General features: G+C 41.2%; 1 protein-coding gene across 1 annotated transcript; it reads left to right on the top strand.

The window, feature by feature from the left end:
• Positions 1-8,711: 8,711 nt before the first annotated feature.
• On the top strand, positions 8,712-24,843 carry ppl (periplakin). Its single transcript, XM_080043258.1, has 22 exons — positions 8,712-8,902; positions 12,863-12,962; positions 13,281-13,435; positions 13,843-13,963; positions 14,473-14,598; positions 14,979-15,020; positions 15,314-15,475; positions 16,119-16,226; positions 16,396-16,491; positions 16,787-16,909; positions 17,189-17,335; positions 17,944-18,095; positions 18,499-18,608; positions 19,036-19,193; positions 19,367-19,545; positions 19,702-19,840; positions 20,456-20,649; positions 20,801-20,951; positions 21,054-21,137; positions 21,246-21,362; positions 21,555-21,647; positions 21,735-24,843. The coding sequence occupies exons 1-22, from the start codon at positions 8,847-8,849 to the stop codon at positions 24,399-24,401; spliced, it is 5,280 nt and encodes a 1,759-aa protein (XP_079899384.1). The 5' UTR covers positions 8,712-8,846; the 3' UTR covers positions 24,402-24,843.
• Positions 24,844-24,865: the final 22 nt, after the last annotated feature.

Genomic DNA, 24,865 nt, shown 5'->3' with positions numbered 1-24,865 from the left:
TCTTACCTTAATCCCAGAGTGGAGCTCTAAGGTTAAGAGAACTCAGCCAGGCATCATGACTGTTAACGGCAGCAGATAGGATCGGAGATAGGCATTTAATCCAGTCATGAACCAGATGTCACTCCGTTAAATCCTGCCTTCTCAGCAAGTGACACTAATTAATAAGTATTTATATCTATCTATCTATCGATCTATCTATCTATCTATCTATCTATCTATCTATCTATCTATCTATCTATCTATCTATCTATCTATCTATCTATCTATCTATCTATCTACTCGTACGTCCGTCCGTCCGTCAAACGTTATCTCATCTCACTGATGTTTTTGCAACTTATTTAATACCTTGTCAGGTTTATTGAGCTCGAAGACAAAATCTTCAAGTGCACCTTTACTTTACTGCTACTTAATGTATGTTCTGATTGTGTGTTTTGTGTTTGTATTTATAGATGGTATGTGAGGACATACATATACCAACAAACCAACATAGCATATTAAGAACTGGAAAGGCCTTCAAAGAGCTAAAAAGAGATGTATCTCTAATGGTGTATTTTTGCTTTCTGTGCACTCTCATGTGCCAAAATAACACCAGAAAAGATGTAACACCAACTTCATATTTTTTGTATGCTTTAAAATAAGCCTCGAAGACTTATCTAAACTTTAGCTTTTCTCTAGTTAATTTGTTGCAACAGTGTGGTTCATTGATGTAAGTAGGATACATACATTTGTTTAGGTCTGCACATGGGACTTGCTGGAATATCAACAGACTTATCCAGCCATCTACAGATGAATGGATGGATGGATAGCTAGAAGTCTTTTCTTAGCACCTGCAGAATAATTAATAATACTACGGTTTATGTATTAGCTGACATGTTGTAAGCTATATCAATAAATGCTATATGTGTCCTCTCCTCAGCAGAGATAAGTATGAAGCAAAGGGGAAGTTAGTCAGTGATGTCACCACGTCGCCTGCAGGGGAAGCTCTTGTTCTGTGTGTCAGTCATTCAATCCACTTCCTTGAGATCTGAACAGTGGCCATTGTCATATCTTCCTCCATTCAGGAGTGTCTATTGAGTGTGTCATATAGGGCACGGTGAAGTCACCTGGTTATCAACAGACTTTTCTAATGACATACAAGAAAGAAAGAAAAAGGTTTGGTATAAACTGGATGTGTGTGTGTGTGTGTGTGTGTGTGTGTGTGTGTGTGTGTGTGTGTGTGTGTGTGTGTGTGTGTGTGTGTGTGTGTGCGCGCGCTAGTGTGTGAGTTTATTGTTTTGAATACATAATCTGTTTTCTAAGGTAGAAACCTGAAGAGTTGGACACTCCTTTCATTGAACGTTCGCACACACCCTTTACCTGCTACAACTGTTACCATTCTGTTGTAAATAGCTCAGAGAAACTGCTGAATGATGGCAAACCACCACAGACTTCCCTTCTCTGTGTTAACCTGCCCCCTACAAATTATAATAATGGGAGTCATAAAAGTTTAAATGACTTCAATGTTTTTAGTGTGTTTTAGCCGAAAGTTATTGCTGTGTGTAAACATTCCTACATACTGCGGTCTCATTTTAGGCTGTGGCATATGGAGCTAACTGTCTGTGTAAGCTGCACCTGAGCTGGAATGACCGATCCACGCCCTGTGCAGTTTACCATTTGTGTGCTTGATCACACGCGTGGTATTGACCCAGCCAACCTACTGGTATGCGGAGGTGTAAAGAGTAGTTGAAAATCCATACTACAGTAAGAGAAGAGATACCTTACTAGAAAAATGACTGAGATAAAAGTAACAAGTCACTCATTACAAAATCACTCAAGTAAAAGTACACAAGTATATGATTTGAAAAAAGTATTCTCAATTTAAAAAGTTGGAACAATGACAATGTTGGCATATTTGCATTAAAAATAGTAAAAACTAAAAATGTTGACAGTCAAGTTATCAATTTATTGACTAATGTACCATGTGTGCTTGTACGTCTACATACTGTTGGTTAGTATAGTGAATTTTCTAAACTCTTTTTATGTTTTGTGTGCAACAATCTTAATTGGTAAAGTAATTAGTGACTTAAGTTATCAGATAAATATAGTGGAGTAAAAAGTAGAACATTTCCCACTGAATTGTAGAAGTAGGGAGCAGCATGAAAAGAAAATATTCAAGGTAAGTAAAAGGCCCTCAAACTTGTACTTGAATACAGTACTTGAGTTCATGTAGTTACATTTCACCTCTGCTGGAATGAGAGTCATTCTACATCCGGATAGCCAAAATGGTTCCTCAACCCTCTCTGATCACAACTGAGTCCATCATTACAAATCTAGTGTGCTATGCGGAAAACTATTCAAGTTTTTCAATTCACAAGATCTCACATGCATCTAATAACAACACTCTTTGTCAAGCCGAAGTACATGGAAACTTTTAATGTTTTATTTGGAAGCTGAGCCTGTGTGTTTAGGTAAGAGGTATCAGAAGTCAGAGATTTCAAAAATGTAAAGTATGGCGGAACAATTAGAACACAGCACATTTCTGAAAGACTCGAGCCACGAAAAACCATGAAGACTCCACCACTGGCTGTCCCCACCCTGAGAAAAAATTTCCCTAAAGCTGCCTTTGTCATACTTCCAATACCTGAACCCACCTCCTACAGGTCATAAAACTCTGGTGACTTCCAGAAACACCTTTGAAGCCACCCACCCATAGCCACACCTACCTGGGGAATGAAGACCGTGGACATAACAAAGGCATGAATACTCCTCTGTTTTCTCCTTTCCATACCTTTCACACATTCACCCGCATTGTGTCACTAGCAACAACGCCTGTCCACATTAACAGCATGTCACTCATCTGGGTTGCTATGGACATACATTTTAGTCCATAACATCACTCCTGCAAGCTTTTTCTTTACATATTTTTCCATATTGGGTCAAAGACAGGTGTACATGTACATGTAGATAAGTGAAATATATTGTCAAACTTTTATTTTTTTAACAGGTTAATCCCATTAAGACCGGAGACTCTTTTTCAAGGGAGACCTGTTACCATTCACACACTGATAGCAGGCTAACTATCAACATGCACACGAGGCAAGGTGTGTGAATCGTCTTGCCCAAGGACACAATAACCATGACACAAGTGGCAGGACGGGGATCGAACCGCCAACTCTTCGATCACTGGCCGACCCGCTCTAAAACCTGATCCTCAGTCGTCCCGCTTACAATTTCAAAATAATCTGGATAGGGGGAATGCTATTTGATGGAGCAGATCACACAAGGCAGATTCAGGGGGGATAATGTGTTTTTTATGCAGTACATAAATCCAACTTTGTGTCCTGTCATCCTCCACTGCACATCACTCTCTGCTTAACTGGATGTCAGAGGACTAGCAGGTGTGGTCAGTGTTATACCAACATACTGTATATGGTCACATGGTATTGATAGAAAAGCTGCCTTTCCTGTCAGGATAAGGTGTGGGGCCATTCAGTACTGAACAATGACTGCACTAATGTATCCGTTTCAAACAAGTTAGTTGCTCTGGAGAGTGACACAGAGAATGGCATTTAACTAATTTAACCAAACTGCCAGGGAAGGCCTATAATAAACCCCAAACGATATCTGTTTTTGACCCAGGAACGATGAACAGCTTAAACCTGTATATATGGGTGTTGTCTAAAGTATGTCGCTTACGCCTGACAACTGTCTCTTGTCCTGTAGCAACAAATTAAGTTAGTTAAAGTCATCCTCAAATATTGGGAGGTCATCTCCATGGCCCCACTGCCCGATGGCCCCACTGACCTATGTTCCTGAAATTGAAAAGTTCAGGCATCACAGCTGGGTTGTGATGGTGGTAAGGGAGAAGTTAGAATAAGAGTGTGACACACACACACACACACACACACACACACACACACAAACACACACACACACACACACACACACACACACACACACACACACACACACACACACACACACACACACACACACACACACACACACACACAGACTATTCGCTATTATATATAATTAGATTACTTGGAAATGTGGGAGCATAGGGCTGTCGGAACATAGACATGCTCCCAAATATTGCTCTCAATCAGTGTATTCGTCAGCCCAGGCATTGTATGAGCCTCTGCCTATGATGGCTGATTCATGCCAATGCTTAACATGAAAAATGCTGCTGTACCAGTTCCACAGTCCATCCAGACATTCCATTCATGGTACAGTATCTGGATCGGCCTCCCAGACTACACCCTACTGCTATGCTACACCTGTCTTCACAAAGACGGGAGCATGTCTATGGTCCCACATTTCTTAGTAATCTAACTATATAATGTGTGTGTGTGTGTGTGTGTGTGTGTGTGTGTGTGTGTGTGTGTGTGTGCGTGCGTGTGTGTGTGTGTGTGTGTGTGTGCATGTGTGTGTGTGTGTGTCTCACTCCTATTCTAACCTCTCCCTGTCCCCTTACCCTAACCACCCAGCTGTGATGCCTGAACCTAATCACCAATTTCAGGAGCATCTGGCTGTGGGACCATTGAGTTGACTGACCCCACCAAGACAGGCAACCTCTGTTACATCAGCATTACCTTGGGAACTAGAGGACATCTTTAAAGACAAAGATAGTCTCCAATCAATTATTATCTCTCCACTTAGCACTCTCTTAATCTAATCTTTGACTCTCTGTAACAGTACATTAAAGGCATCATTTTCACATACTCTTATTTACTCAATTTTGACAATTATTTGATTCCTTACCAGATTGGATGATCCCTGGCAGGTGGAGACGGAGGCAGCCAGCCAACAGGATTCATGCCACAAAGATTGAAATACCTTATTTGTCGCATGCTCATACATTATGTGCAGTTAAATGTTGGCTCAAAATATAAACGATATAAAATAAAATACAAGTTTTAACAGTTAATACACACACAAGAAAGGTAGAGTATTAAAGTAACTGCTAGTATTTAAATATGCACACATTGTTGAAATGAGTAATATGGTGTGGGATCAGATAGGTGATTGAACAGACAGTGTTGAAGACAGTGTTGTGCAATGTGGCCAGAGTTATAGAGTGAACGTGTTAAAGTGCAGCAGATTGTCCAGTGTGCTGCTCTGGTCAGCATTGTCTGTTATCACTTAGTGCCTGAGTTCAGAACTCTCATTGCCTCATAGGGGGAAACATTCTCCTCAGCCTCTCTGTGACCTTTAGTAATAGGGAATGGCCCAACATAAACTGTTGGATCTATTTCCCAGTTCTTGCACTCAGTCAGTCCATTGGATTCATCTATTGGATAGCAACTTGGCCTATGGTCTTATGGCATTTATCATTGTCAGAGAGGGGAAGTCATGTGACCAAGTTTAGGGATAGGTTCAGTTAGTTTCATTTTATTTATTCTGCACATACACATACATACATAATTGCACAGGGCAATGCCTAGTGAAATTCTTATGTACCAGTCCGGCTGTAATTCAACTATATAAAGTGCAAGATTATAATAATGATTGGGTGGTGGGCTAAGTGTCTTAGCATTACATTGTCAGTCTGGTTTAACAGTCTTCTTCTTCTTCTTCTTCTTCTTCTTCTTCTTCTTCTTCTTCTTCTTCTTCTTCTTCTTCTTCTTCTTCTTCTAATATGTGGCAGCGTGGTTGATGGGTGAACAGTCGGGGTTTGGTGGAGCTTCTCTGGAGTCCTTATCCTGGCTGCAGGTAAAGCCGGCAGCCACACGCTTCAATGTGTCTTCAGCCATCAAGGAACCACTAGAAATGTTGCTGTAAAAGGGCTAGGGTATGCTAGGAGTCCCCACTAGAGTCTCTTCCCTGGTGGAGATGAGACAGTGTGGATCAGGTCTTTCCTCTGGCAGCATCTGAAGTCCTTGTGCATCCACACTATTCACTATTCATGGTTGATGTTAGCATAAGCATGTGTCAATAATTGTATTCCTTTGTGATTTTCTATTTGTCTGTACATGTTTCTATTGCATGATGTCCGTCCTGGGAGAGGGATCCCTTCCTCTGTCACCCTCCTTTGGGTTTAAGATTTTTTTCCTGATACATTTTTTTTTAGTATACATGCCTGTTTACAGAGACTGGCCTGTACACTAGACTTTCTTTCAGCGCGCGCACACACACAGTATGGAAAGGTAGTGGATCATGAGGAGATATTCACTGATTTGACAGAAAATGTTTTGGATTACAATCGAGACTCCATGTTTAACAAACACATTAAAGAGAGGGAGATTCCTGTGAAGAAACTACTTGAAAAATCTGTAATGATATGCTTATACACTCAGCTTTCTCAATAGTGTTTCTCAGTATACTATAGAATTTTGACCCTTTTGACACATGTAGAAAAGGTTTTGCTGTTTGCCTGCAAAGAGCCTCGGAGGGGAAGAGTTGTCACGTGAAAACATTCTTCTGTTCACTTCCTAAACTAAACATGGAAACACACAGACACACGCACAAGCACGCACGCACACACACACGCACACACGAATGCACACACACACACACGCACGCACACACGAATGCACGCACACACAGGCACACACGCACACACCCACCGACAAGCATGCACACACACACACACACACACACACACACACACACACACACACACACACACACACACACACACCATTGTTTGGGATGACACTTGTGGCTGGTTGTTCCATCTCTTCATTGAAGCTGATACCAGACTTTCATTCCATGCGCTAAAGGTCATGGCTGTCTGCCCAGATGTGGGATGGCATTGACATGTTCAGACAGTCATTGCTGGGTCCTAGTGAGAACTTGAAGAAACACCAAGAAAGAAGTCAAGTGTAAAGGGATATTAGACATTAGACATAACACACAACAGACAGGCCTATGCTGATGGAAGCAGGATAGCGTAATATTCTATAAAGAAAAATATTTATTTGCGATGACAGTAAGAAGTGATTTCACAGAGCTCAGTATACAATCATGTGCATGGGATTTTTTTTAAAAGCCCTAAAAATATTAAAATATTAGAGTATGCGAAATTCACCATCAGATGCTGACCATTTCGATTACTATGATGAAGCGAGCAGACTTAAAGAAATAGTGCGTAACTTTTTCATATAACTGATGTTGTTTGCACTCATGGCATCGCCAAACGAGTTGAGACAAAGTTGATTCTCTGTATTTCTCAGTATGGCAGCGTTTACAAACTGGTGTGGCCCTCCCGACACTGGCACAGGTGCTCATAAAAATCCCAAGGAGCGACCAAGAAATGTTTCAGTTGTTGATTCTACTGCTAAGAAAACACCTGGACGTGCAGCAGAAGGTATAAAATCCATGTGCAATCACTGAAGGCTTTACCTCATGTAGATGCTTCTACAGTTTAACTAAGTGAGTTGCAGTGAAAAAGTAATGCAGCAATTGGCCAGTAGCTTTACTGTTTTTACCTGCTGTATAGGTTAAGGTCCTAGATTCTGAAAACTGCTAAACTTAATTGCTGACAAAACCCTTTAAGATAGCATTAGAGAGTACAGCCACAAAAACCAGGGAAAAAAATGATATGGCTACTTTGCAAGTGTGAAATAAATGTTGTTCCACACAATGGATTTACACCAAAACATGTTTATGCAAAGTATCTCAAATTAAATTCTAAAAATCAAATTTAAAATAGGTCAACTGTGATGCTCTGAACAGTAGCGGAGTGCTAAATCGGTCATAGTGCAAGCCCAGTCTAGTTTGATGACACTTTAATTTGTAGTTTAGTTAGGTATAGCTCGCCCTGGAATCCTGGGGAAGACATTAGTGATTAGTATCATACTCACACTTAAAGGTGGCTGAGACGCACACACACACACGCATGCACACACACACACACACACACACACACACACACACACACACACACACACACACACACACACACACACACACACACACACACACACACACACACACAGCCATACAGAAAACATTCACAAAGAAGGAGGACACTGTCAAGTCTGACTGGTTCAGCCAGTGTAGCACTTGCCCCAAGCAACTCCCCACACACACACACACACACACACACACACACACACACACACACACACACACACACACACACACACACACACACACACACACACACACACACACACACACTAGCCCTTAGTAGAAACTATCTGCTGAGGGCGTATCCATTTCAGTGGATTTGATAGACAACATTTAATACATTAACCATCAGGTTTTACTCTATTTGGCCTTTTTTACTCGATAATACTGATACACCTTTTGACTGATAATAACATATATACAGGTATCTACAACACATTAAAAATGTTTAAATGTTGAAGTCTAAGAGAAAAAGGTTCCACCCCAACACACCCTGTTTTCAAAGGGTTAGTCGTAAAATTTCAGAAATAATTTGCCATAATAAAGCCTACTGCAGCTTACTGTAGTGACATACATTTAATTATTTTTTTCTCTTAAAGGAAATTATATTTTTTAAATTTTGTTTAAAAAAAAATAAAATAAAAAGTGTTTTTTTTAATGCTGTATATTTACATTAGTAGGCTATGAAATGTGTGTGTGTGTGTGTGTGTGTGTGTGTGTGTGTGTGTGTGTGTGTGTGTGTGCTTAATAGTTAATGGTGTGGGTGTGTGCTTACTTGCGTGCGGGCGTGCGTCTGTGTGGGCGGGGCCGGCTGGCTGACAGGTGGTACACTGGTTGGGTGTGTAAAACTTAAGGTGAATGTTTGATATGATGATTCCAGTTCCACAGGCACAGTGCGTGTGGGAGGAGACGCTGTGACATTGCTAAGAGACAGAGACAGAGTGGACATATCCGACGCACATTCACACACAGCAGCCCGATAAAAGCGGAACGGACCGCGAGCTGTCACCATGTTTAAGAAAAAGAGCAGGTCCACTGCGATCACGCAAACGAAATCAAGTTCAACGTGAGTAAACTTTACTTTATGATCAGTTAATCGTCAGTTTATTTTATACTTGCATGATTGGTTGTGTTGCCTTGACGAAGCTTTTTGTATAGGCTAGTTTTATAGGCTATACATCATCGTTTATTTAGGCGTACAGGTGGTGTCATATTTATGAATCAGTTTGTAAACGACGGAGTTGGTCCATACAGTCTGAACGGGGCGTTCCCTATGGTGGACTATAGCTTGCATTCCTACTAATGATTCAAGCTTGACTGTTTGCCATGTCTAATGGTTTGAAATCCAATCAATGAATCATTGGGATGTTTCATGGATAAGATAATGTAGTGCCTTCTGCATGAGCTACTACTATTAAGATAGAGATTTGGGACAATTGTAAAGTAGATTGCATAATGCGTGCTTTAACTCCAGAGAGGGTGTGGTTGATACGCTGTGTAGTAAAGCTGTAGTAACTGGTTTGATAAGTATTCGGGCTGCTCTCCCTTGTTAAGACAATGTGAGGAGGAATTGCTTGCAGCCTCTCCCATACGGCTGCACCCAGCTATGTTATGGGAAATACTCAAAGTCCCACTTTACCACCTTTGAGTATTTCACTGCCTGGGTTTATGTTGCTAAGGTAAAAAATGATAGTGCATATGTTAAGGATAAAGTTGTTTTTATCAAGTCATTACCCCTATCCTGCCTTTGAATACAGCACTGAGCGTAATTCTGTCATCATTTTCTGACACTTTACCAAAAAATCAACACTTTTTGTACTGTGGTATGCACTGGCCTTTAATTTATTATAAGGCCCTCAAGTAAAGGACATCCATGCCAAATCATGCATTTATTTGTATTGTGTAGCATTCAATAATCATCTGCTATAATCAACTATTATTGGGTATACCATTAATCACTGTTACACGACCTCTGTACCATGATAACCGCTTACACAGATAGTGATGGAATTCCAGCCATGCAGCTCAGCACACACACCCACACAGCAATGAAGTGAAATACTCATTTTTAGCCTGATACATTAAGTTTAAAACGTTACAAATCTATTTTAAGTCATTTGGGTAAGAGAAAAGCAGGTATGAGAGAAGCAGAAAGAGTCCCCGCCGGCCCTTATGTTTTGGAATGTATTTCCTTGACTTGTAGCTAGACATTAACGGATTAGCGAACAGCCATATGTGCCTCTGGGCTGCAAAAGGGATACACACGAAATTAGCTGTAAAATACCAATATGTTATTCTGTTTCTCTCTATTGTGAAAGAGGGGCGGGGGTCCCATCTGACGTGGAACATTATTACAGCTGGGACGCACCCTTCAGAGCCTTTTCTGCTTTCAATTATTTGACCCTCTCCCCCCTCTGGAAACATCTGCCTTGTGTTTCTCATGCTACGGCGGCCGTGCCAGTTCCTCCCCGGGATCAAACATGATGTCACTCACTAACATCCAATTACAGCCCAGTCAGTGAGCCTCCCCACTGGAGACTATTGATGATATGTTTGGAGCACAGCAGCACACATAATACAGCAGGTTGAAGTAGTGTGTTGTTGTTTTTGAAAGGCTTGAATTACATTTAATAAGCATTTCCCAGAATACTGCTTATAATTAATTGTAGTTGTGCAATATAAACACTACAAAACACTGTCCGTTAAAGGTGCAGTCAGTGATTCTGGAGAAAACGTTTTGTCCCAATCACTTTTTGTCCAAACCAGTGATTCTCTCCTCACAATCTAATCTGTACGTACTGTGTGTGAGCTGGAAAAAAAATATGTTGTTAATAGTCAGCCAAGGCTCTGTAAACTGGTATGTAAACAAAGGGGACCCACCATAGCTATAGCAGAATGCACTTTTTGCAGTGTGTATTAACACTGGATTTTTTTTCAGTGCACACACATGTGCATGAATGGATCGTGAGGAGATATTCGCTGATTTTGAAGAAAAGTTATTTTGACAACAATCAGTACTTCAGAATAGCTGACTCCACCTTTAACACCGCCGTGTGACTTTTTCCAACATATGCTTGGTACAAAACAATGTTGTTTAATCACTTAAAACCTGCAAGGGAACTGTGTTTATGGCTTTCATAAATCAACAAACTAATGTTTATTTTGTCCTCAAGCATTGAAGCAATCCACATTATAGGAGTTATAGGAGACTTGCCTTCTCTTGTAGATCTGACTCTGAGCTCGTTCCAAACCTGACACTGAAACGCCCTCAGGTTGTTTTTCACTTGGATGGGACTCTCCTGACTTACTGCCAGCTGCTTCTCCAGAACTGTAGTATTTACCAGTTCAGACTAGTTCTGACATTTGATCATTAAAAAAACACTAGGAGCTTTAGAAATGATATTCAGGGGGTGCTGTATATCACTCAACAACAATGTCTTAACACTGATATTGTATGTGTCAAAATCAGTGAATCTCTCCTCACGAAAAAAAAATCTGGTTTAAATACACAGCCTAGGCTTTGTAAACGGGCATGTTGCTACGGTAGGCCCCCTTTGTTTACATACCCGTTTACAGAGCCTAAGCCATGTATTAACACCAGTTATTTTTTTCAGCACGCACAGTGCTGACAGGTAGCAGATCGTGAAGAGATATCCTCAGATTTTGACAAGAAGCGTTCTGCAGAATCGCTGACTCCACTTTTTAAAGGAATACGTAAAGACGGTGGTGACAGCAATATAAAATGGTGGTTGGTTCTAATGGTCGATATTAACCATTCATTCAAACTCCACTACGCACTATGTATGATACCACGCTTCACTAGAACACTTGAACATGGACTTTGGAATGTCTTACACTGAGTGATAGCTGTCACAGTCATTGAACTAGGTGTGTCTGTTGCATGATAATGAAACACACACACACACACACACACACACACACACACACACACACACACACACAAACGAAACCTGCTGGGCTTGTTTAGCTGTGTGTCATAAAAAAAGGTTTACTTACCTTGTTCATATTTCAAGTGTGAGTCAAAGAGAAGATATTATTTAAGTGCTTAATAGAGGCAGACAAATGATGGCCTTTCAAGTCATTAACAGCTATAAAACTAGTAGCTCATAACTATAAAACTGTTGTGCCAATATATTACGTAGAGTTGATATAGTTTAATAGGCTTTGATACATTTAGAAAAAACACCAGACCAAAAGTATGGTGTATTTAGTTTTCTGAAACAAACGTAATTAAAATAAGATTGTATATATAGATTAGATCACTTCCCCTCTTTACCCCACAAGCGACTACGTATGAGTGTTGCAATGTACAGTCGCTCGGTCTGTCAATTTAACATCTTGCCAACAACTGTCCAGATTGTCACGAACTGAGCTGTGAATATTGGGGGGTCCTGATCATGTCCAATCAATTCTCTGTTGATCAACTACCCAATTCATTGCACTGCATAAGGTTGTTTGCTGCTAATTCACAGAGCCACACACTCAAACTACACAGAGTGCTGGCCAGCCATTGGGAGCAATTTTGGGTGTTCCTCGACACACCAAAGACACTTCCACATAACTCAATATAATAACAAAATAGACCTCTTTTATTGGTATTCGGTATTAACTCATTAAATGCAATAACTGTTGCTGTTTGACCCTACTACAGTATCGATGTCTGTGAATATATTAAGTTGGGGAAACAGTGACAGCTTGTGGCTCTAACACAAACTCCCAGAAAACGTGAGGTCTGCTGCAACTCTCAGCTCTTTTAAATCGAGTCTGAAGACTTCTCTGTTTCCATTTTAACCTGTAATTTTTATTTTATTTAAATGCTCTATTTCTATTCATTCTCTTTTAAATGTTTTATTTCTATATACTCGCTTTTCTAATGTGTCTTATGTATTTTAATCTTGCCCCTGTAAAGCACTTTGAATGGCCTTGTGTCTGCATTGTGCTATATACAGTATATAAACTTGCCTTGCCTTGCCTAACAGACAGTGTTCTCCTCTCTGTGTTCCAGAGCTCCGTCCACAGAACTGAGCGCTCTGATCGAGAAGCTGCAGAAGAATGCTGACAAGGTGGAGAAGAACATCTATGACGTGGAGCAGAACCTCAACAAGGTAAAGCCTCAACCCTTCCAAACTAACTATAGGGGAGTGCTTATTGTGCTTATTGTAGTCAGAATCTTTCAGTTGATGATAAACGAGTACAAATTGACATGAGCAGTGCCCAAGGATCACATGACAAGAAAATTGTCCGTGACATTTGAAATTGCGAATTTGAAAATTTCTCATGGAAATGTATTGGGTTGTTTCATTTATTTTTTATTTTTTTGTCTTGGACAATTTTTCTTGTCAAGTGACCCATGTACCTTAATCAACTAAAAACATTTGAACCTAATTCATCATTTTCACCCTTTGTCCGTGTTTGTTGTGCAGGATGTGAGTAAGATCAATGAGGGCAAGCAGCCTCTCTACCAGGAGGACACCAACAAGAGGATCCAGAACTCTCTGGACCAGCTGGTGGGCCTGGACGAGGACGCGGTCAACGCCAAGCGCCTGCAGCATCCGCAGGCCGAGATGATAGAGAAAGAGTGAGTGCTGCTTCCAAAACCAATAGTACTATGTGACGCAGTGTCTATACCATAGAAGAAGTCATATGTGTTAGTGTCAGAAAGCTTCACTCTACGCAAGAGCCACATTATTTCATTCATAGATGATACATAGATAGATAGATAGATAGATAGATAGATAGATAGATAGATAGATAGATAGATAGATAGATAGATAGATAGATAGATAGATAGATAGATAGATAGATAGATAGATAGATAGATAGATAGATAGATAGACCACATCTGCAACAGGACACGGCTGCTTATTCATCTGTATTAAAATATTGATTACATATTGTCTATTTTCTGTGTGTGTGTGTGTGTGTGTGTGTGTGTGTGTGTGTGTGTGTGTGTGTGTGTGTGTGTGTGTGTGTGTGTGTGTGCAGCATGAGGCAGCTGCGTGAGAGGGTCATGAAGCTGAGGGAGGACCATGACCGTATCTACCAGCTGATCCGCACTGAGGGAATCCCCAGCATCAACTGGGGAACCATGATGGATGAGAAACTGGTAACTATGGCAGTGACACTCAACACTCATACAGACAGAGACACTCAATACATCTCCATAAACATCTAATATGGTCATAATGGTCTTTAATACATCGTTAGGACAGAAATCAAACAGTATTCAATCAAAAAAAAAATTACTAAAGTGACCTATGTCTATGTGGGACCATTTTGACTTTTTATTTTTTGCTTAACATTTACCTTTAGTTTAAACAACGTCCTTAGAAACCTGTTAAGTAGAGTACGCCATGTTAGTTGTTTATTTGATTTAGTCTTTTCTTTGTGTGTTCACTTTTTCAGTTGTGTGTTTGTGTTCCTTAAAAAAAGATTCATAATTAAACTAAACTACAAAATGGTTAAAGGTGCAGTGTGTAGAATTGATCGGCATTTTCCCCCAGAACTATAGACAAAGTTCATTTTAGCCTAAGCTAAACCAAAAGTTAAGTCCAAATTTTGACAGCATGTGGTTGAGTGTACTAAAATGTCTCATTGTGTCTTTTCCGTGTCCAGGACAACCTGAACAACAAAGGCTTCGGCCAGGACCTGCCGTCTGTGGAGAACGAGGTGGAGGAACACAACATCTTCCACAGCGAGGTGGAAGCTCTGGCTCCACACATCGCCACCGGGGGAGACAAGGTACAGACAGGAAACCTAAGAACATTAACTGTATGAAGCCAGAATCACTGACTACTTTGAAGGCGCTCTGAGGAACTTTCAGTTTGTGTCCACTCTAGCACCCCCTTTGGACAAAAGTGGTAGTGTTTTTACGACGCCAGCTGTTGTTCCTGGGTGTGCGTACTCATGACAAAGGCATTAAGAAAAAAATATTAAAATAGCATTCTTTGCACTGATGGTCTCGTTTGCTGTTACATGTAATTTATGATCATCAGAGGAAAAATTTGACTGTTTCAGAAATATTTAAAAGTTCCTCGTAGCACCTTTAAATGACTCACATGACACTTGTCTTGTATGTTTTGTTTTGTTTTGAATTTTTCTGTTTTATTTTGTTTCCACAGGAATATGTCAGTGGCCTCCAGACCAAGTACAACAAACTCCTGGTAATAAGCCTACCTACACACGCAAACTCACACACTCACACACACACACACACACACACACACACACACACACACACACACACACAGCTGTGCCTGCATATAAGCTTGCATATTATGCTTTTCAGGTTAAAAAAATTTAATTTGGTTTCTACTAGAAACTGTGCATATTGTATAATCGGTGACCCTTAGAAAAATCCATTCCGTTAGCTTAGTACACCTGCTTCCAGGGAATCCAAGTCATTGTGTGTGTGAAATGTTGCTTGAAAATGTGCTTTTCCCTTCCCGTCTGTTAGGCTAGTTCTAGTTCTCGTCAGCGCAACCTTCTGAGCCTGCGTGATTACATGCAGCGCTGCACCAACGAGCTGTACTGGATGGACCAGCAGGCCGAGGAGAGGATCAACTACGACTGGAGCGACAGAAACCTGGACTACCCCGCCCGACAGAGGCAGTACGAGGTATTAACATAATTGCATGCAAAAATGAATTTTGTTGCACATTTTTGCACGTATTGTATATAACGTTCCTTATATTTCACATTTCAATTTATAGAAAGTAGATATAGTAGAGTAGATACAAGTAGGCATGGGCCGGTGTGATAATCTTACCGTATGATCACTTTGAGCAATACTAGCACGATTTCACGGTATTGCGATTACAGGTCTAAAAATGTGTTATTTTGAAATATCTCCGTTAAATACGACAATTTTTGTTCATGCTTGAACACAATCTTTTTAATTTTTTTTAAACAACGTTTATAATATTCCGAACATTAATAAACTTGTGTGATAACAATAATTGAATTATTATAAACAACATTTAAGTAAAAGCACTCTTAAGTGAGCAGCTCAACAAGGGTTTTAGAGACATGCTCACTTTCTTCACATTTCTCTTCTAGTAAAAGTCAGTGGTTATGATGCAGGAACATTCTAAACATTAATAAACTTGTATTATTGAAACCTTGACTTTTTCATCCTGCGGTATACCTTGAAACCGGTTATCGTCCCATGCCTAGATACAAGTATTATATATATATAGGCGCTGCCAAGTATATCCAACATGATCAGCAGTTTTCATAGCCCACCTGTCTCGCCCCAACAGAACTTCATCAGTAAGTGTCTGGAGTCCAAAGAGGCCACAGTCACCAAGCTGAACGACGACGGAGAGAAGCTGGTCGCCTCCGACCATCCGGGGAAAAATGTTATCGAGGTACAAGGTTCATTAAGATACATTCTGACTTTTTAATTTGTTTATTATTCCTTGCTGCTTTTTTACCATGAGCTTGAAGAGCCGAATATTGGTGGTTCCCAATTGTCACTTCATATTTTACTAATCAAATCAAATGCCCATAATATACATTGTGTGTTTTTTCTGTCAGGCTCACATGGAGGCGGTCCACGCTGACTGGAAGGAATACCTGAACCTGCTCATCTGTGAGGAGAACCACCTCAAACACATGGAGGAGTTCCACAAGGTAGGTCGCATTCACAGACTGTTACATTCCATTTTCTCCCACCCACACACACACACACACACACACACACACACACACATTTAAATAAGTAAAGCTCATCAGTATCTGGGGGGGGGGGGGGGTTCGTGGTGTAGTGGTTAGAGCGCCCCCCCCAAAAGAGGCTCAGTCCTCAGAAGCTCATCAGTATCTGTGTGTGTGTGTGTGTGTGTGTGTGTGTGTGTGTGTGTGTGTGTGTGTGTGTGTGTGTGTGTGTGTGTGTGTGTGTGTGTGTGTGTGTGTGTGTGTGTGTGTCCAGTACCACAAGGAGTCGCGTGACACCCAGGACCTGATGAAGCGCATGGATACGGAACTCAACCAGAAATACAACCCGGAATTCAAAGATGTGTATCAGATGGAAGGTCTGATCAGGGAAATAGACGTAAGCATTCCTTTATCTGTACATCTATGTTATCTATGTTATATACTGTATATACCACTGTCTCAGTCTGCAACACTGGAAAAACATGCTATGTGTATGTTTGTGCACTGTAAACCCAAATGTTGAAAACAATTATACTGAAAAAGTACCGTAAACATAATTACTGACTTTTTAGAATTTTTTAAGTTAGATAATTTAAGTAAGCACCAAATAAAAAGTATGTTTCACTTAATTTATTTATATTGTTTCGTGTGTGTTTGTGTTTGTGTGTGTGTGTAGGATCAAGCCAAGGCCATGGACCATTTTGATGAACGGGTCAATGCTCTTCAGAAGCGCAGCCTGCAGGTTCTGCCCCTGAAGTACCGGCGGGAAACCCCACAGAAGCTGCTGCCTGTCGAGGCTCTGTGCGAGTTTGACACAGATGAAGTATGTAGTGTGTTTGGTCGAAAGCATAAAATTATAAAGTTGCATGACATTTTTCAATGGGCTTTAGAAAAACTTATTTGATTGATTTTAACCTAATCAATTTAACAATTCAATTGATTAGTTTTGAGTTCATTTGGGAAGATATTATAGTATTACTGGCTATCAACCTGACAGAGTAGGCTACAAATTTGGATTTCACAAATCACTTGTTGCCATCTTCATAAAGTTTGATTAATGCAAAATAGAATCTCCAGCCAAGTATTGAGTTAATGAACACACTTTCAAGAATTCTATTATGTAATATTATGATATTTTTTAAATGCTGGATTTTTTTTTTCATGAGCTGTAAGCCGTGATCAACTAAATTAAACAAAAAAATCGGCTGAAAATTTTCACTTTGTGTGTAATGAATCTAAAATATACATCAAGGTTTCACTTTTTAAATAAATGTACGTAGAAAAAAGAAGAACTTTTCCATGATATTCTAATTGTTTGAGATGCACCTGTATTTGCTATCCATGCACTGATGACGGATTGTAATTGTTGTTGTGTGTGTGTGTGTGTGTGTGTGTGTGTGTGTGTGTGTGTGTGTGTGTGTGTGTGTTCAGGGTCAGATTTTGCGTGGGGAGCAGTACACTCTCCTCCGGAACAATGGGGCCAAATGGGATGTGAAGGACGCAGCTGGACGTAAACTCACGGCCCCGGGTGTCTGCTTCATGATCCCCCCCACTGACCCTGAGGCAGTGGCCATCACTGACAAGTGAGTGTCTGACAACATGAACATACAGCATATGTGTAATTAAATTAAATAACATAGACTTAAATTAGTTTGAAACTATGAAACAGTTATTAAGTTAAATAGGCTATTTAGAATAAAACTATATTGTCAGTCAATTTATTGTCATTGCAGCCATTCTACATCGCTGTCTAAATGTTTAATGTCTAATCTTGATGTATTTTCTTTGTTTTTTACTATCACTTAAATGCAATTTCTAATGTCTAATCTTGATGTATGTTTATGCCCCTGTAAAGCACTTTCAATGGCCTTGTGTCTGAATTGTGCTATATAAATAAACTTACCTTGCCTTAATTTAATATTCTATATGATGATTGTATTTCCGTCTAGTCCAGCTCCAACAGTTTGTTCTATTGTGTGCCTGCAGCCTGGCCAGTCAGCAGAAAGCTACCAAGCAGAAGATGGCGAGCAGCAAAGGAGTTCTGCTCAAACGCTTTGATGAGCTGAAGAAGGAGAGTGGGACTGGGTCCGCTGGAGGTAAATGAAACATCCATTCCAGCTCTATTATATTTTCATACTCGACAGAACTTCATTTATTTTTGCTCAAACGTTCTAGTTCATGACTAATAAAGACAATAGCTCAAGAACACTGAGAGGGATTCTCTTCAAATTTGGCTCAAACGTACCACTTTGACTTGAGGGTGAACTGAATAGATTCTGGGGGAGCTTTACCTTCTTTAAAGCATTGTCTTTTACCAAAAAATACTTTGTGTAGGTTTTGCTAAGCATTCGAACCGCATCTGACAATAATTTGGCATAAAACAAAACAATCGTCTAGTGTTTCAGACAATAAAGTCTTCATGAAAATCATATGTGGACGCCTGCAAAAGCGAAACATGTTTTTACCACCTAGCAAAGAAGCAGCACATAGATAATAAACCTCTGTATGTTGTGTGGCCCCTAGACAAGCAGGAGCAGCAGTGCAGGCAGATGATGGCCGGTCTGGACAAGGTGATCAGTGATCTGGACAAACAGGAGAAAGCCATTTACAGCCGCGTGCGCCCGCCACTGGAGCAGACCAGGCCTCTGCAGGACAGCGCTGACCGGCTGCAGGATATGAAGGTATTCACTAAGACTTCAATTTCTGTTTCTCCCAAACCCCTTGCATCTCTCAATTTATCTCAAAAAGCTGAGATAGAGAGAGAGAGAGAGAGAGAGAGAGAGAGAGAGAGAGAGAGAGAGAGAGAGAATCTTTGCATTTTACAACTTAACAACCCTGACGTTTCCCTTTTCAGGACATCGCTGCTGTTGTCAGTAAGATTGAACCAGAGAAGTCCTCCAAAGTGCAGGAGGCAAACACCTTCTTGGCCTCAAACCCAACGTCTGCCAGCGCCCCTCAGCTCCACAGCAAGGTGGACGAAGCCAAGAAGAAGTACACCAAGGTCGAGCAGCTCCTTCAGTTCTCGCAGGAAAAGTATGGGACTTGATTTTTATCAGTATTTTATCTTTTGCGGTAGCTGAGATTATTGTGAGAGCAGTATTCCTAAAGTTTCTGAATTGGATTTAAATCTGAATTAAAATGTCTTCAATCAAGTGCATTTCAATTGCCTAATAATTTATCTTTTTTTAGACTCAAGCATTCCAACGAGCTGGAGACTGCCCTTCAAAATGGAAAAAATGTACTGTCAGGCTATGAGAACAAGCTAGTCAGGGAAGAGGTCGCCCCGGCTGACATCTCCTCAATTGAAAAAACACAGAAGGAGCTTGCGGTAAGTTGAATATATTTATTTCGCATTTTTCAACAATGTATGTTAGTACACCCACAACGGAACTGCCCCTTTTTTACCTGTATTTTTTTGTGAGTTTGTTGTGGGCACTGTGTTTTCTTCAGCGTGACTGATTTTGTCTGTATTTTTATTTTGATTTATGAAATTTTGAAAATGATATCCAGATATTTAGCGGTTTTGATCAATCTCCTGCAAAGTTTACAAAGAAGATAGTGCAAAGACATAATTTCTTCCTATAGATTACATTTCCACAAATAACTAATAAACAATACATAAACATGTTGCTGATAAGTGGTCACTCTACAACCTGACCTTCCTGGGTATAACAACCATGGAGTCAACATTCACATCATTATTAGTTTTTTCAAAGAGGGGGCCAATAGGGGCCAAAAACAACAATTTTGGATCCCAAGTTTACATTTACAAATTAACGCCTGGTGTCTTTATCACCAATAATTGAGTATAAGATTAGTGGAATAATTGCACACATTCAAAAATGTTGGTGGGCATGATAAGATTGATGAACTAAAAAACTCCCGACAAACTACATACAAACCTGTCAGTTTTTCAACTAGTCTCTCTTGCTGCTCTTCACAGAATATGGGATCAGAGCTGAGGGCCAACAGGGCACTTATCACCGACACAGAGCAGAAGCTGCGTTCCACCAAAGGCAGCTGTGAGAACATGGCCACTACGTTCCAAGAGCACTGCCCCGACATCGAGAGGCAGGAAGCGGAAGTCCAGAAGCTCAACAAGCGCCTCAACAACCTAAATCGGCAGGTCGATTCCAGGTGAGAGAATCCGGAATGGAATGTCCACAAAAATCTATATATCAATAATTATTGCAATAAATACCGAGCGCAATACCACAAAAACACATATCACAAAGACCTACACAGGAGAGCTAATGTATAACGGATCTTTCTTCGCTGTTTGTTGCAGGGCTCAAAGCTTGCAGAGAGCCAAGATGTCGTACAACAATTACCGCAATGATTATGACAATCTGAACAACTGGCTGTCTCGTGTTCCAAACTACGAGCCCCGCGACACTGATGACAGCAGAGCAGTGGAGACCAAGATGACTAGTCAGAGGGTGAGAGCGATGAACAACAGGCCGACTCATACTCTAGTGCAAAGGTATATTCTGTCATTGGTGCTGTAAAAAAAGGCTCATGTCAATGTCTGTTTCCTACAGAATCTGCTCTCTGATATTGCAAGAAAGGAAGCTGATTTGAACAACGTCTCCAAAAATGCCCACCTTTACCAACAAGCTGTAAAGGTAAGATACATTGATTTCCGTCACTATGTCACTACCTCTAATTTACAGAAATACAATAAGACTGATATTGTATAATCATTTTGAGTAATCAATGGTTCTTCTTCGCAGGACTACGAAAATGAAACTGAAAAGTTCAGATCCATCCTTGACCTCGAGGATGGAGTTGTACCTCAGACATACAAGCGAAGCAGACTGGAGTCACCTGCATTGACAGTCAAGGCAGAGGTGAGGCCAAGCAGCTCTATGAAAGCAAAACTATTGAGAACTTCCTTGTAGCTACTTTAAAGAGTCATTAAGCGTATTTGAGCATTTTGAAAAGCGCTATATACATTTGATATATTGTTATTATTATGAGCCAAAGCTTTTGTACCACTCAAGTAACTGTGTGCTTTCCATGACTTATTTAAATGTTTACAGGAAGCTGCTATTGAGGCTAAGTTTACTGAGGTGAATGCTGTGAACAAGCAAAGACAGCAGAATCTGGAGTTCTCCCAAGCTCTTCTCAACCAGGTGAGATATTTTCACATGATAACAATAACAACGATAATAGTGACATTAAACACCACAACATTAACAACAATAATTTTTCCTCCATAGCAATCTGTGACTCCTATCAGCGCTACAAATGTCCAGTCAGTCAATACTGCCCCGGGATCAGAGCCTTGGAGAATCAGGAAGCAGCTGGAGGATGAGGTCCAGAGGAGGGAGCAGCTGGAGAAAGAAATTGAGACCATCCAGACTGACATTTATGTCCTCGAAGGACAGAGGCCCCAGGACTCAATTGTCAAGAAGGAGCTGATAAAAAAGGTCGCTGACCCCCAGCTGGATGAGGAAGTCCATAAGGTGCAGCAGAAACTCTCAGAGGAGCGCCGCACTACCCATGTCATGGAGAATGACCTTGAGGTGCTAAAGCTGAAGCTACGTGGCCTTGAGACAGAGGTCAGAGAAGGGGCACAGCAGTACACGGTGAAGGAGGTCCTGCGCATAGAAAGAGACCGTGGTCAGGAAGAGGAGATGCGTAGGCTTCGGGAGGAACTGGATGAGCTCAGAAGGCAGAGGTCAACGAAAGACAACGAGTTGATTTCAATTAGAAAGCGGATGACAATCCTGGCTGAGGAGAAGAGCAGGGAACAAGAAGTGATTACTGAAGAGGAGGTGATCAAAGTCCAGAATGATCCCCAACTTGAATCAGAGTACCGGCTACTATTCGACAGGAAGCAGAAGGAAACTGATGCTAGGGCGGGGCTAGAGGATGAACTGAAGTTTCTTCAGGAGAAGCTCAGAAGGATGGAGAAGGAGAAAGCAATGGCAGAGGAGAAGATTTCCATTAAGGAGGTGCTGAAAGTGGAGAAAGATGTTGTTTTTGAAAGAGAGGTAGAAAACCTCAGGAGGCAGTATGAAGACGAGAAGGCCAAACGGAGATCATCGCAGCGAGAAAAGGCCGACTTCACAAGGAAGATTACAAGCCTAGAGGAAGAGAAGTCCAAGGTTGTTATTCAGGAGAAGGTGCGGGAGATAGTCCGCCCTGACCCCAAGGCTGAGAACGAGGTGGCCAATCTCCGGCTTGAACTTGTAGAGCATCAGAGGCGCTTTAGAGATTCAGAGCTCCAGCTTAGATCCCTGTCAGATGAGCTGACCATGCTGAGGAACCGAGGACCCCAGGTGGAGATCAAAGAGACCATCAAAGAAGTCATCAAATATAAGATAGATCCGCAGACTGAAAGAGAACTGGAGAGACTGCGCAATGAAATTGTTGATAAAACCCACCAGACTGAGAAATCTGAGATGGAAATCCGCCAACTGCGTGATGAAATTCAAAGATGGAGGGACACCAAACCTCAAGTGCAGACCAAAGAGGTGGTCAATGAAATAACGCAGTATAGAGAAGACCCCAAGACTAAGGAGGAAATCGCAACACTCAAGAGGAAACTAGCTGATGAACAGCAGAAACGCCTCGAGCTTGAGGGAGAACGGTCATCCCATGAAGAGAAAATCCGGCTCAGGAAAATGGATCTTTCTCAGGTCCGTGAAAAGGTTGTTCAGCAAGAAGTGATCAAGATGGAAGAAGATGTTCAACTCAGGTCCGAGTGTGACTCCTTCTCACAAAACATCAACAATGAGCAGAGAAGCAAGGAGACCTTGAAAAATGAGCTCTACCAACTGCAGAGGCAAAAGGCCGACATGGATATGCAACTGGAAGAACTGGAGCGTGAGCGCAGGGCAAGACGCGACGCAGAACTGGAGATCCAAAGGCTTAAGGTGACACTTCATGAGCTGGAGCTCCGCGACAAAGAGAACCGTGAAAAGGTGACCGTCAAACAGAAGGTAGTCCTGCAGCAGGATCCCCAACAGGAGAAGGAACACTCCATGATCAGACTCAAGCTTGATGAAGAGAGACACAAGCGCACTCTTCTGGAAAAAGAGTTGAATATCCTCATGCAGCAGCAGATCACCCTGGAGAAGATAGATGTGAAGGAAAGAGTCGTCCGCACTGAGAAGGTTCAAGTCGAGAGGGACCCAGAGGCTGAGATCGAGATTGAGAACCTGAGGAGGACGCTGGAAGAGGAGAAAAGACATAGGCGAGACCTTGACCAGCAGATGTCCACCCTCACAACCAGGCTGTCCGATATGGAGTTCTCTAACACCAAGTCTACTAAAGAACTGGACTACATCCGCGATGAGAGCAACCGACTGACACAAGAAAACACCAGGCTGCAGAATGAGATCCGCAAGTTTAAGTCCGAAATCGAGATAACCAGTAAAGAGACTCGGATTATCTCTGAGTCCGCTCCAAGGGAGGAGGGAAAGAACCTGGAATTGAGGCTTGATTCACTACAGAGGGAACTAGCAGAGCTCAGAGGCATAACTGGCCAGAAGGATGAGGAGATCGAGAAACTTCAAAAGAGTCTGACGGCAGTGCGAGTAAAGAGGGAACAGAGAGAAAGCCATCTCCGTAGGTCAATTGTGGTCATTGACCCGGATACAGGCAAAGAGATGAGACCAGAGGAGGCCTACAAACTCGGCCTGATCGACTGGAAGATGTTCGTCAACCTGCAGAGCCAGGAGTGTGACTGGGAGGAGATCTCAGTCAAGGGCCCCAAAGGAGAATCTTCAGTTCTTCACGACAGAAAATCGGGGAAGAAGTTCTCCATTGAAGATGCATTGCGTCTAAGGCACATCACTAAACAACAGCTTCAGCAGTACATAAACAAAGAAATCTCCATCCAGGAGTTTGGTGTAATGGTGTCGGGACAGTCCAAGTGAATGCAAATGTGCTGAAAAAGCATATTTTCAGTTTGATTCTGTAAGATTTCCTGTTTCATCCTTGTTTTGAAATCTCCTTGTGTTTAACTGAACCTCCATTCTGACTTTAATACTATGGTGACTCGGAAGTTATTTTGTATTTGTCCATGATTCTAACAATAGATTAATAAAAAGACGATATATTTATTTGCTTTTACTTATATTCAATTTTGTGGTAATGGCTTGATCATATGGATTAATACTGTTGTTACAGCCAACTACACAACATTTTGGGAAACGTTTGCTCTGCTGAGCTTTAATTTCCTACTCTGGGTACTAAGTCAGATGACAAAAGATATGATTTGAAGGTGAACTTAATGTTTAATCTTTTTGAAAGGTGGTGGGGGATTCCCTGGTTTACTGATTTGTCCTCTGTAAGCTTCAATAAAAGTCAAATTAAACTGGAAAATGTGTTTGTTTTTTTG

Source organism: Ammodytes marinus (genome assembly GCF_949987685.1).
Source record: "Ammodytes marinus genome assembly, chromosome: 16".
Lineage (NCBI taxonomy): Eukaryota > Metazoa > Chordata > Actinopteri > Uranoscopiformes > Ammodytidae > Ammodytes > Ammodytes marinus.
Note: the sequence above shows the minus strand (reverse complement) of the source record. Positions and strands in the feature narration are given on the sequence as shown.